At 38.2% G+C, this 14,723-nt stretch overlaps 2 protein-coding genes across 4 annotated transcripts in view; both read left to right on the forward strand.

Annotated features, from left to right (window-relative positions):
- The window catches only part of DHX40 (DEAH-box helicase 40), a 37,873-nt gene extending 30,274 nt beyond the window's left edge, over window positions 1-7,599 (forward strand). The window contains 5 exon segments of the mRNA XM_006092216.3: window positions 17-25; window positions 27-112; window positions 2,759-2,828; window positions 3,096-3,324; window positions 4,329-7,599. Coding sequence (XP_006092278.1) covers window positions 17-25; window positions 27-112; window positions 2,759-2,828; window positions 3,096-3,324; window positions 4,329-4,468 — 534 coding nt within the window. The 3' untranslated portion in view covers window positions 4,469-7,599.
- Window positions 7,600-13,912: 6,313 nt separating this feature from the next.
- The window catches only part of CLTC (clathrin heavy chain), a 65,264-nt gene continuing 64,453 nt past the window's right edge, over window positions 13,913-14,723 (forward strand). For 2 of the 3 annotated variants that reach the window (XM_023756809.1, XM_023756810.1), the window contains exon 1: window positions 14,055-14,390. In XM_023756809.1, the coding sequence (XP_023612577.1) occupies window positions 14,349-14,390 (42 nt within the window). In that variant the 5' untranslated portion in view covers window positions 14,055-14,348. Of the gene's footprint in view, window positions 14,391-14,723 lie in introns of all 3 variants that reach the window. The other variant, XM_006092220.3, reaches the window with a different exon arrangement.

The raw sequence follows: 14,723 nt of genomic DNA on the forward strand, positions 1-14,723 counted from the left end.
TTTCTTCTTTCTATAGCAAAATGATTTTTCCAAGAGAGACCTTTGAAGGCCCTAAACATGAAGTACTACGAAGATGTCTTTGTGCAGGCTATTTCAAAAATGTAGCTCGAAGGTAAGCAGTATGAGCTTGGGAGATGGGTAAAGAAGTGCTAGTATATTTGACTACAATATTGAACTATTTAATATTAAAGATTGATGATTTGATTTAAGCTCTGTGATTATGATCAGCTATTACAGTGACCCTTTTCATAATTGTGACTTGTGCAGGGAAAGCTGCAGTGGCTCAGAGTGGGATACTGGAACTCGAGTGGGGCAGTAGGGGAGTCTGAAGGACAGCTGTCCAGCATGGGTATCAGTGCCTTAGCAGAGTGACAAGGCTTTTTTTTACAGAGGCGTTGCTCTGTGTGGGGTGTGAAAGCCAAAGTTTGAGGATGACATCCCTAAAGGGTAGGTTGGTGTGGAGTCGAGGGCTTGAGCAGGATGGAGAAAGCACTCACATGGGAATTTTTCAGTATTGAGTGTTAGAGTGAGGAGGGCATTTTTGTAAGGAAAGGGATAACAGTTTTGGTGATGGGAGATTCATTGTATACAGAGAAATTGAGCACATAAATATATTAATAATGGTGAAAGGAGTTGGAAGTACTGAAAGGGAGAAAATGAGAATGAGCTCTGTGGTGTTGGGTTGGATCTTCAGGATATCATTGTGAACTTTTGTTTTTTAAAATAGCTGGATGGATAGATAGGGAAATAAAAGTGGATGTTACTGTGAATATATATAAAACTTGTATTTGTATGCGTGTAAATAAATACTTATATACATATGTACCCTATCTCTGAGATGGACTGGGAGCAATGACGCCATAATGCCCAGATCTTGACTTGGAAAAACCATCTGCTACATGATGGACTTGCGCCTCTATGGAGAAATAGGGCCGGGAGAGTACAAGATGAGCCTAGAACATCTTATTTTGCCAGTGAGCAAAGAAGTGATCAGTGAAGATTGAGGCCATGTCAGAAGTACACAGGAGCCAGCTTGAATAGGCTCCAACTGATCAAATATGGAACATTTTGAGCATCAAAATAAATGAAAGTAATGGATAATATAACCCACTGAATAAAATGGTGAAGTCATGGGTCTATAGTCATATAAATTAGTAAATTAATAAATTAAAAGTTTAATGACAAATGGAATTATTTGCATAGTTGAGCATCTCTCTATAAAATTCTTATTAGTTACAAAGGAAAAAGTAATTTTTCAGTGGAAAGGCCTGGCAGATACTACCTAAGTCAAACAATCAAAGTGAACATTATTATTTATGAAACAAATCGAAATCATGTTTTCCTGATAGGATATAATAAAAACACAGTGTCACTTCTGTGATATTCCTGCCAAAGATGCATAACCTGAATCTAATCATTCTGAAACAAACTCACATTAATTATAACTAGCCTATAATCTTTAAAGGTGTCAGGATTATGAAGGTCAGAGAAAGACTGGGAAAGTATTCCAGAATGAAGGAGACTAACGAGACATTAAAAGTAAAAGCAATACATGATTTCTGAACTAGATCCTTTTGCTATAAATGATACTAGAACATTTGATAAAACTTCAGTGGGAGCTGAGGATTAAATGTTAGGAATATATTAGTGTTAATTCCCTGGTTTTGTTGGATGTATTATGATTATGTAGATGAATGTCCTTGGTTATAGGGAATGCAAACTCAGGTATTTGGGAATGATGGGGCATAAAGTTGGCAACTAATTCTCAAAATGGTTCAAGTAAAAAATATTTTTGTACTGTATAAATATACACTGTACTATACAGATATATAAAATAACTATAATGCTGTCTGATCTGGGTTATAATAGGAATACATATAATGTAGTATAGGAAATAAATTGTAATGACAATTGACCTAGGGCTGTTATATTGACAAGTTTTTGGAATAAGATTTATGTAAGAAAGTGTAGAAGAGGATAAGAATTTGAAATTAAGAACATGAATTAGAAAAATTCATGAAATGTTCTAATTATCAGATTTTAGGATACTGAAAATAATTTATATCTTTAAAAAGAGATATAAATAACACTGTGTTTAAGTCAGAAGACCTATGATTGGGACTTGCTTTTACCATACATTAGCTCTGTGACCTTTAGAAGGCTAGCTAACTTTTTTTGAAATCTCACTTTTGACCTTAAAGTGATTGGCTCTCAAAACTCAGGTTGTTTTGAGCCTTTATTATGAAAGTATTTTGGAAAATCTAAAGCACAAATACAATATTATTGCCCGGCCTGTTTGGCTCAGTGATTGAGCGTTGACCTATGAACCAGGAGGTCATGGTTTGATTCCCTGTCAGCACATGCCTGGGTTTCAGGCTAGATCCCCAGTGGGGGGCATGGAGGACGCAACCAATCAAAGATTCTCTCTCATCATTGATGTCTCTGTCTCTCCCTCCCTCTCCCATCCTCTCTGAAATAAATAAAAAATGTTTTTAAAAAATACACAAATAAAATATTATTGTTAATATTACTACTTGTTAACCAAAAGTGTTTATACTTAAATGACTCGGTTGTATCATACATAGTTTAAGATGAATTGGTAGAGAAGTAATAGTGACAGTTGAATAACCTTAAACCTCTGTTTATGGTACTCTATGTAGCAGAACATATAACTATTCATTGACTCCGTGCCCTACTGATGTCTTTGTTGTACTGTCAGTGTCTTTATCCTTTTTTTTTGTTTCTGTTTTGTTTTTAGATCTGTTGGGAGAACGTTTTGCACAATGGATGGGCGTGGGAGCCCAGTTCACATTCATCCTTCCTCAGCAGTAAGTATCTTATTTTTAATAAAGAGAAGAAATTTATAAAGGTGTAAGATTAAGTGATATACAGATGTCATCTACTTTTTGCTTTGAGGTTAAGTTTATAATATAACTATGTTACATAAAGCTGTAAAGGTATTGAGTTGGTCTCTATCCTGATTGAAGCATATAGGGATTAATTCAGAAGAGTTTGGGCTAATAGTATTTGGTTGGTCTAATGTAGAATAAGGCAGTTTATTGAGTTATCATCTCTAAGTGAGTTCTTTTGTACAGCTTCACGAACAGGAAACCAAACTTGAATGGATCATTTTTCATGAGGTATTAGTTACCACCAAAGTCTATGCAAGAATTGTGTGTCCAATTCGCTATGAATGGGTGAGAGACTTATTACCCAAGTTGCATGAATTTAATGTACAAGACTTGAGCAGTGTGGCCCGACGTGAAGCAAGAGAAGATGCAAGAAGGAGATGGACAAATAAGGAAAACGTAAAACATCTAAAGGGTGAGTATATCACTTGTTCTGGTTATATAGTCCAGGAAACATAAATGTCCAAATTCTTATGTAATTACAGAAATATTGTTACAGGACTTACATTCTGGCTCTATCTACTCAGAAAGCAAAGAATTATCATTAGTCTCAGACTTCGTTATTTTGACTTCCTTCTTTGCTTCCAGTTAATCTTGGTTTTTTTTTTAAACCCCTCTGTCCAATAGCATTGTTAATAAGAATATATATTGAGTTTTTATCATATGCTAAAAGCTTGCATTACCCCATTGGGGAATTTTCATAATAACATATAAGGTAACAAATACCCCCACTTTACATATGAAGAAGTACTTAGCAGTGTACAATACTTTGCTAAAAATCCCATAGCTCTTAATTGGTGAATCTGGATTCTGAATCAAGTAACCTGATTCTATGGTGCTTACTCTTAGCTATTATGCCATACTGCTTCCCAGTAGTACTTTATTATTTTTATTTGGCTTATAAAATTTTGTGAGTTATTTCCTCAGAACATCTCTTTTTTATTTTTCCGTGAAATGTTAGGTTCCTAATTGGGAGGCATAAACAGTGTGGTACTGAACTAGGACAGAAAGCTTAATTCTTACTTAGTTCACACATACAAAAAGCTTTTCAGTAAAGCTTTCTGAGGCTGATTGATGGAACAAGTTATATTATCCTTATTTAACATCACCGAGAAATGAAATGGTGAGGAATTTGCCCAAGATGATAGAATAGTCTTTTTAGTAACATTAGACACTAGACGTTTTGTTGCAGTGTATAACTGTAGTGTATAAATGCTTGGATAGGGCCAGTTTTTCTGACTGCTTCAGCCTCCATGCTCTTGTTTTTTAGCCATAGACTATATTTGGTTTTTTTGAAAGGGCAGAATTTAATTTCATTTTACCTAAACTTTGAAAAATCAGGGCATCTCTTTCTCTTAACCTGTCTAGCACTGAATCTCAAAATTCAAGTTTTACTGGATTAATTTGTAATATTTTCAGATGGAATATCGAAAGAAGTCCTAAAGAAAATGCAAAGGAGAAATGACGATAAATCCATATCAGATGCACGAGCTCGTTTCCTTGAGAGAAAGCAGCAGAGGTCCCAGGATCACAGTGACGCACTGAAGGGAACAGGCTAAGCAGTGAACCCTCCAATTCAGGAAGTAGGAAAAGCAGCCAAGAAATGTGCTTCTACTTTTACCATTTGTGTAAGACAGCACTACCAAGATGAAGTGGTCAGCAGTTGTTTTTAGCATACGGGCGAGAAGCAAATCAAACTCATTAATACTAATGGATGCAATTTTCAGAGAAAGATTGGGTTGCCGTAGTCATAGGCAATGATATATGAAACCAATGAAAGACAATATATGTGATATTTTTCTCACTTCAATTTTGCTGGCCTTAACTAGTATCAAATGCTGTTGTTGAGATATTTTCAAAGAACATTGAATTTTATGTAATCAGTGTGTATTCCATTTGCATTGAAGCATTAAAAATTATTTTCCTTAAATCTCTTTAAGGCCTTCTTTTGCTATTAGAATAGTATTATATCAGGCTATCAGGTATGTGACCATTTCCTTCAGAAGGCTGAACATAAGAGGTTTTTATTCAGCAATATTTAGATGTCTGTTTAATTGCTAAAGAGCTTTATAGATATTTAGAGAAAAGACTTAACTAGTAAATAAGAAAATTGCCTATGGCAGTATTCTTTGTTGAATTAATATTAATCCTTAAATTGATTTTTCTGGGATTATATAAATTCCTTTTTATATAAAAGTATATTGTTTAAAACAGTAGCTATAGCCATTAACCAAAGGACAGATGATATATATATATATGTTCTTTTTGTAGCTGACTCTACATACTTGTATCAGCATCATGTATGTAAGCTGTGACAGTGTTTTCAAACAGCTCTTCTACCTGGCCTACTCTCTTGCCTCCAGCTGCTTGGGTAGGACCATTTAAACATCTATTATGCTGTTTTGAAATGGGATTTTCAAAGCAGCCAACATTACATCACCAGTGTTTCAAATTGGAACCTTGAGGCCAATATCACACTCAGGCCATATTCAACACCTGCCCACTCTATTGTTTACTGTCTTGTATTCTAGTTATTTGTGTATTTGTCTTTCTCCCACTAGATTATATGCTCTTTGTGGGCAGGAACTATGTCTTTTTCATCTTTGTATCTTTCATGGCACCTAGCACACTGCTTTGCACATAGTATTCGCTCAATGTTTGTTGAATAAAGCTATTAGTTTATTTAAAATTCAAAAGGCAGTATAATGTGTGTTTTTAGAATTTTTGGTAAAAACTAAGAATCTAAATTGTTTATTGGTAACTAACATTTCTGCAGTTAGTTTTTTGTCAATATTAGAGACTTGAAGTCTTTATTGAAAAATCACATGAGGACCCAAATCCATGTGTTTGTTCTTGAAGTAAGGTGAGTGGACAGTTTCTATGAACATTCCCCGCATTATTAATTTGTTTATTTTCATCTTAAGTGCCCTCTAGTGTTTCAGCATGTTAGTCCTATCAGTTCCCCTTCTCAGGTTTATGTATTGGTGCATTCCTTCGATGTGGTAGGGGTGTATGTGGATTCTTAGAATAAAAGCTCTTTTATTTCTGTAAATTAAGCACACATTCAGTAAGTTAAGCACACGTTCTAAATCTATAGTCCATTCCGAAATTTCATTAGTTCTCCTAATAATGTTCTTTATGTTTTCCTAATTCAGGATTTAGTCAAGAATCAAGTATTATATTTAATCTCTTTTAATCTGGAAAAGGTCCTTAGTCTTTGTCTTTTACATTTATCAATCTTTTCCTTTTTCTTTTGTTGCATTGGACATTTTCAAATAACATTTTGACATTTTAAAATAATACAGACTAGTTATTTTATAGAATGTTCTCAGTTTGCGTTTCTCTTAAAACATCAAATTTGGAGGCACATGGTATTTGCCCCTTACTGATATTTTGATTACTTGGTTAGGGTGTTTTTTTAATTTCTTCAGTAAGTAATTTGGAGGAGGGATACTTTGAAATTTAATTTCTTCAGTAAGTAATTTGGAGGAGGGATACTTTGAAAATAGCCTGTTCCTCATAAATTATCACCTTTTGGATTTATCATCAACTGATGATTCTTGCCTGAATCAGTTTTATTATTTCTGTGGTTACAAAATGGTGATCCCCCCAATTCTTTGCTATATTTATTTGTTATATTGTAAGGAAGAGCTTTCCTTGAAGAAGAATGTCTGATAAACAGATGGGCGCTAGAGAGCATAGCTCAGGACAGAGAATTAGAAAGCTAAGGGGATATTTGAGAGAGATGGCAAATAGTCCCGTTTGTTTGGTGCATAGAGTATATATAGGAGTTACAGGCTGAAAATGTTGGTCGAGGACAGATTATATGGAAGGCTTTGAAAGCCATACTATGGAATTTGGACATTTTTGTATATATGAATTTATTGGAGGGTAGTGACATCATTACAGCTTTAAGGTGTATTTGTGGCAGTGGTGTCCATAAGAGGAATTTACAGTATTTCTTTGAGAGGAATAATACTGGATCTAGTTGAGAAGGTGGAAGGAGCCTTGGAGGAAAGGTAGTTATGAAGAAGTTTGTTTTTAAAAGAATATAGAGGATTCACCTTTAAATTACTAAATGAAACAAAACAAAAAGAAACAAATGAAGACAAATGTTATCATAGAAAATTGGGCAAAGGATCCAGTCTGCCATTTCATAAAAGAAGAAACGTGAATGGTCAATGAATAAGTTCCTGAATCTTCCCAGTAATTAGGGAAATGCAGTTGAAAATAACAGATGCCATTCTTTTTCATCAGATTGGCAACAATAATATGCCTGAAGTGTTGACATAGAATAAATTGTTCTTTTTTTAGAGAACATTTTTGGTAATACGTAGTAAAGTTGAAGATGTGCTTAACCTGTGACCCAGAAAATCCACCTTGAGATTTATATCCTAGGAACTCAGAGATTATATAAAATACTCTATTCCTCATAAAATGTAACTCCCATAGATTTAACATCAGTTGATTTATAAAAATGTTATGTATGCCATTGTTTCTAATAGTAAAATATGGAACAGTGCATATAGCTATCAATAGGAAAATGGTTGAATAAATTGTGTTATGTTCTTATGGTTGAATTCTTTACAGCGTGCGTGAAAGTGATCTTTGAGACTCCTGATGCTTTGCAGAATAAATGAACCAGTTTACATTCCTAACAGCAATGTAATAAAGTGCCTGTCTTACTGTAGCCTTGTAGTTCCTAATATTCTTTTATTGATAGACCAAAACAGGTGCCTCATTATTATGTTAACTTACATATTTAAATATTCAAGTCTTTCCTTATATTCAAACTGTGTACAGGAAATAAAATAGACTCATTTGAATTTGATAAGGCCAGATAGTAAGTATTTTAAGCTTTCGGGCCATACAGTCTTTGTTGCAACTACTCTGTTGTTGTAGTATAAAAGCAGTCATGGATAATACATAAAGAAATGGATATGTCTGTGTTCTAATAAAACTTTATTTATGGACAATGAAATTTTAATTTCATACAATTTTCACATCAGGAAATAGTCTATTTTTTAAAAACACTTGCACTCTAATCCAGGGGAGCAACTTTTCACATACCTATTCTAATTAAAATGATTTCATTTGAAAGAAAATATTTCAATTACTATTTACAAGAAAAGATCTTAATTTCGTGAAATATCTGCGACTCTTCTGGTTTTTACTTTTTCTTCAAAGCAGAACTGATGGGACTGAGCATAACATAAATCAGTAAGTTAAAATTTATTCTCCCAAAAATTTTCAAAATAATCTGTATTACTTGTTAGTTGTTTCTTTAACCTTAAAATATGAATAATACAAAACTTTCTTGTGAAGCTTTTAAAAAAATTTCAAAGAAAATCACATTACTTGTTCAGATAAAATCTTCATATGTTTCTTAACAGCTAAAAAGTAGGAAATGTGATGGGTTAACCCAAAATATAACCTGGCACCCAGTTTGGTGCTTTTTGTATATAGTGGTATTTATAAATGATGGTTGTGCTCATTCCAGGTGTGATTGTTAACAACCTAAGTTAGTCTAGGCTTCAAAATAAATAGGTGGTATAGTCAGTAAATGTTACTAGCTTAAGAAGTAGGGTAAATAGATTTTAAACTGAGTTTTTAAGGAAAAGTAGGACTTGGACTACAACAAGAAGGAGACAATTTTTGTGGCTGGGAAAAGAAATCAAATGGTGGAAAGATTGTCACCTCGAGAAGGGCTTTAAAATATATATATATGTATATATATATATTATTGATTTTTTACAGAGAGGAAGGGAGAGGGATAGAGAGTTAGAAACATCGATGAGAGAGAAACATTGATCAGCTGCCTCCTGCACACTCCCTACTGGGGATGTGCCCGCAACCCAGGTACATGCCCTTGACCGGAATCAAACCTGGGACCCTTGAGTCGCAGGCTGAGGCTCTATCCACTGAGCCAAACCAGTTAGGACAAGAAGGGCTTTTTTTAAAAAAGGATTTTGCAGTTTCTGGTATGTAATCTGGGATAACACTAAGTAGGTCAAATGAAGAATAATTTGCCACTCATTCTTGCAGGTAGAAAAATACGAAAGTCAGCTTGGACTGGGGTTATCCTTTTGTAGTGTGTAGCACTTAAAAACTGCCATTGTGTGCCCATCTGCTACTCCATTTAATCCCTGTTCCTCAAGAAATGGGAGTTTTTAAGCCCTCAATGAGGAATGTAACCTCATCTATATTTTAACTAGATAGTCTGAAAATATAGAGATGGTTAAGGGCTGCCTTTATCAGGTTTTTATTTTCACCCTATGAAAGCTTTGTTTGAGTGGCTGGCATATCTAACTTGAAGAGATTAGGTGCTAACAGTGTTGGCTCAGGAAAGAAAAATAAAATTTAAATCAATAAGTATGAGGTAGGTTCATGAATGCTACATATTTTTCATTAGTGTTATGGACGGAATAGTAGTTGTATGGTTGTATACTGTACAACATTAAAGTCACAATTATTTGGAATAAGAGCAACCAGGAAAAATAAATAACCAGGTTTTTGGTTCATTTTACATAATCCACTTCTACCACATGACACATCGAGGTAAGGCATTTAAAAAAAATCAATTTCTAGTGTGTCCTAAATTTGGTACATATTCAGATTAGGCTACATTTGCAAAACCATACAAAAACTACACAGTGATGAACCTGAGCCCCCCACCCCCTTTTAAAAATTCTTACCCAAAGATATGTTATTGATTTGAGAAACATCGATATGAAAAAAACATCGATTGGTTGCCTCCCATACATGCCTGAAACTGTTGTTAATTGAATTAACCAAAACTTTGTTTACCAAATCACAGTCCTTAACCATTCTGTTCTGAGGAAAAGTTTACTATGTTAACAAGTCTGTATGTACCCTGCTACTGGTAGAACTATCCCTGTATTTTAAGACTGCTGAGAGAACATGTTTATGGGTCATGCCTTGCTTTGGAGACAGTAAAAACTCTAGGAAGTGACAAGAGACAGTTCTACATATTTAGAAAGGAGAAAAAATTAGCCCATAACAGTCATTCTCACACCTTTGACCCTCTCATTGCCCCTTCACTTCCAAGCTTCTTCCAATTTTTTTTTTGTATGTTGTGATGTGGCATCTGACTCTATTGTTCAGCAGGGTTATAACTGGATTTTTCTGAATGCCCTGTGTATCACTATATTTGAACCAACTTTCCTAAGGTGACTTTAAGGTACTGTTTTGAGCCACTTCATTCCTTTGTGGGGATCTAATTTAACCTTTAGAAAACATGGGAGGGGACTATATAGTATGAGTGGAATCCAGATATTCCCATAGGGCTGTTCACTTGGAACATGCTCAATCCTGACACAGAATAAAGATTCACTAGATCTTATTGCCATCCATGATCCATTATAAAATTTGTCTGTATAAATTAGGTTTAGGACAAGCCTGAGTGAGTGATCATTAAGTATACGTTCAGATCCATTTCATTCTAAAAAACACTATGAAAAAAAAATTTTTTTCTTGCCTTATGTTTCTTTTTGGGTGAGTTTTGCCTATAATCAATGCTTTGTACAGGCACAGTCGAGTAATACCTGAGCCACTTGGCGTTTGATGTGTGCTGCTCTTTATTTAATCCTGCTGGGATTCTTAGCAGCAGCCCTGGGGGGGGTCGAGATGTTTCAAAGCTGCTGTTTAAAGGTCAAAACCAGTTATCTTACTTGGGTAAAGCTAAACTATATCCTGTTTGGTTTCAATAAAATCTGAATTTTAAATATTTGTTAGGTATAATGTGGGTTAGGTTTAAAGTCTGCTTTAATCTTAATGTTTGAGAACTGCCTTTGTGGCTGGCTTTTGCAATGCAACTAGCTCACGCCATTTTTAAAAGGCCAAGTTAATTCTGGGGCTGCTTGAAAATGAACAACTACAGAGGAATCTTCTATAATAAAAGTTTTTCTGAGGTCTCATTCTTTTTTAAAAAATATATTTTTATTGATTTCAGAGAGGAAGGGAGAGGAAGAGAAAGATAGAAACATCAATGATGAGAATCATTGATCAACTGCATCCTGCAGGAACCCTTACTGGGGATGGATCAAGCCCGGCAACTCGGGCGTGTTCCCTTGACCAGAATCAAACCTGGGACTCTTCAGTCCGTAGGCTGAAGCTCTATCCACTGAGCCAAACCACCTAGGGCTGAGGTGTCATTCTTGTTGGAGATATTCATGTATATATCATAGTTACCGGCATAAAATATAAAGTAGGGGCACAGTAAAGGTTTCTTGTATAGGTTTTGAGAAACTAGCACTCCTCAAAATAGCAGATGACCAATGCAGTTTTTGCTAATGGTACTTGCTGTCACCCTATACTATTGAACATTCTGCTAAAAAATAGCTTCAAATGGAAAGAACTTGACCATTTATTTTATAAACACAGCTACCTTACTAAAATATTTTCTGAAACCCAAAGCCAGGATAATATACATTTTTATAGCACTAGTCTTATTAAAAGACTTTATCATAGGGAAAAAAATAAACCCAGCATTTGTTTCCTGATTTATTAGGTTATCTTCTCTAACTTAAGGTAGTGCCTTAAAACAGTAATTCAGTTACTGCTGAGGTAACTGTTAACAGTGACTCAGCCTTAGGGGGCTTCTAAACCAAGGATTGACAGTCCCCCCCACCACCACCACCACCTTCTACACCCTTAGCAAAGGCATACTACCATAAAAAGCTCTCGTTATCTCAGCCAAGATTATTGATCTTTAAAAGCCAGAGGTTTGGTTTAATTTTTATCATCTGGACCAATTTTCAAAAAATGTTTTTTGTTGATTTTTAGAGAGGAAGGGAGAGAGAGGAACATCAATGAGAGAAACACTGATTGGCTGCCTCCTGCACGCTCCCTACTGGGGATCGACCTGCAACCTGGGCATGTGCCTTGACTGGGAATTGAACCTGCGACCTACTGGTGCATGGGTTGATGCTCAACCACAGAGCAACACCAGCTGGGCTGGACCAAATTTAATTTAAAAAGGTCTGCCGCTTGCGTCTATAGACGCTTATGGCATACAAATGGTTAAAATTTTTTGAATGTATTGATTTGAAGGATATACTGTTCAAAATGAGCTGGCATATTGTCATCTATTTTTCTTCTCTCCAAATGATTTCTGAGAAAAATGTATTCATTAGATTTCTGTGTACGATGACACAGCAAGTCCCTTTTGCAGAACCTCAGCACACTTTTAGATAATCCACACCAAATATCCAAGCCAAAATCAGCTGCTTTAGGGATTCTGAATGTACTTAAAAATTATAGGTCTGCATGAAAATGCAAGACAGTTATTAATAAAGAAAATTTCCGTGGCTTGTTCATGATAGAACTCTTGTATCCCAGATTCTCAGATTGGAAAATGTTAAGCTAGTGCTTTACTGTAATAAAACGGCTCCTTTTGATTTTAAATTTAGATTTTGTCTACTTCCAGAAAGGATTGGAAGCAGCTACTATTAAACTTGGTATTAGAAAGGTCATTTCAGATGTTGCAGAATACAGAACATCTTCAAGTATTTGGTTTAACAAAACGAGATTTTGCCCAACATAAATATTCACTCTTATGACATGGTGGCAAGTCTTGTCTTTGCAGAACATTCTCTACTTTCTTACCTGCCAAAGAGTCTTCTCTCATCCTTAGTGTGTGATATATATTTTGGGGAAAACATCAAAAGCAATTAAATGATTAAGCAAACTTTCCAGGCAAAACTGCTTAACAAACAAAATTACTGTATATCCAGTAGGGGTTTATGTTTAACTGGAAAGGGCACTAAAGAATAATCACTGTATAGTTGAGTTTTTCCTCAAGACCTTTTTTTTGGGGGGGGAGGGGAAATAATCACCTCTGATAAAGGTGAAAAGCACAGAACTAAATTCTTTTGTCTTCTATTGTACTTGTGCTATTATGACATATTACAGCTCGTAATTTAGCAAGCAAGTACCGGGAAGGTTATTAATCGATCATGAATACCTTAGATACATTAATGCTGTTAAAAGGCACGACAGACACTCCAGTTTTTCAACGCGGAGGTCCCCGAACATCGCTCATTTACAAGCAAAGGCGGAGGTGGTCCCACCGGTAGATAATCCCTTTCTCCGAGAGGGTACATTAGTCACACCCAGGAAGAACCTGAAGGTTTCACAAACCACTCTTAACCCAATTACCTCAATCTGACTCATTAATGACTTGCTGTGGCCAAAAAAAAAAAAAAAAAAATCCTCCTGCTGCAATTTTGGTCCAATTTTTCCGCGTACTTAGGGTACTCAAATCCTTTACCATCAGACACATTTATTACTAAGCTAGACCGACATACTTGTCCGCCAAAATGTCCGCAGAAACGTTTGGAAAAGCCACCACCAGGCCAGCTGGAGGTACCCCGGAAACGGCCTTCGCCGCCCGGTGAGCCAATGACTTAAGCAGCCCCCGGGGGGCCTGCTAGTGCCAGTGAGAACCCAGCGTCCGCTTCCCCCGCCGGAGGGCGCTCCTAGGGGCCGGGAGGACTTGAGCCCCGCTCGTCCCCCTCCCCGGGAGGTAAAAAAACACCCACTACGTTCAACTAGGCGGGGGCGGAGGGCCGCAGCCAGCCGCCAGGGCAGCGCGCCGCAGGGAGGCCGTTTCCCTGAGTCACCGAGCGGGCGGGAGGCCGGGCCCAGGCGCCCACGCTACGTCCTCTTCCTGAGGGAGTCGGTTTAAATAAGCAGGGCCCACAGGGGAAGGGAGCGGCACCCCCAATCCTCCAGGCGGCCCGGCAGACACCGCATTCCCGGGAGGCGCCACATTTCCCTAGAACCCGGGACGTACCCGGGACGTCCCGTCTGCTGAGAGCCATCCGCCGACCTTCCCAGCCAGCATCACGTGCGCCCGGAAGTACGTGGGTGGGGCCCACAGTGCCAACGGAAGTGACGTCGTCCGCCTCTAGTCGCATGATGTGGCAAAATGCAAAAAAAAAGGGGGGCGAGGAGGAGGGAGGGAAAAGCAGCAGGAGATTGGGGAAAGTGATGAGTCCAAAAAAGTAGTCCCTCGCTTCCCCTAGTTCCCCTCCTGCCGCAGCGGTCAGCGAGGCCGGAACGCACTGCGTCCCGCATTCCTGCGCCCGTTGCGCCGCGGCGCTCCGTGGAGGGGTACATCGGACGGAGGGGGTGAGGTGACTGGGGCGGAGTTCTGTCGCCGGGATCCCTCCGCAGGGCTCAGCCGTTTCCGGAGTCTGCGCTGCGCCCGGTTCCGCCATTGCGGCTGTCCCGGACCCTGGAGCCTCCGCCCCCGACCCGAGCTCTCGTCTGTCTGCCAGTTTCCTGCGTCCCCGGAGAGTATCTTGCTGAGCCCAGCCTACCCCCTCCCCTTTCTCCTCCTCTCCCTTGGAGAGTCCGGGCCGCCGCTGCCCCGCAGCCCCAGTGACAGGAGGAGCCCATACCCCCGACAGCGCCATGGCCCAGATTCTGCCAATTCGTTTTCAGGAGCATCTCCAGGTGCGGCTCGGCCGGGGCTGGTGAGGGCTGTGGAGAGGGTGGTCGGAAGGAAAAAGCCGGATTCTGGGCCCAAGCAGAAGGCACTATCGGAGGTGTGTGCGTGGGGGGGGGGGGTATTGGTGTCTGGGGTAGAATGGAGGATGGGGGCGCTCTCTTGGGAAGAAAGGGGTACATGGTGGAAAGGTGTTGATAGAATGACGAGAGTCGGGGTGGCCAGGGCAGCGAATCAATCCCCGGTTCGAGGGCCTTTCTGTCTCTCTTCTTGGGAGAAAGACTGCGATCTAACTGGACTCCCCTCCCGTTTACCCAGGTCATCCATTGGGGAGGGGGGGG

The sequence above is a fragment of the Myotis lucifugus genome, unplaced genomic scaffold, assembly GCF_000147115.1.
Source record: "Myotis lucifugus unplaced genomic scaffold, Myoluc2.0 scaffold_99, whole genome shotgun sequence".
Classification (NCBI taxonomy): Eukaryota; Metazoa; Chordata; class Mammalia; order Chiroptera; family Vespertilionidae; genus Myotis; species Myotis lucifugus.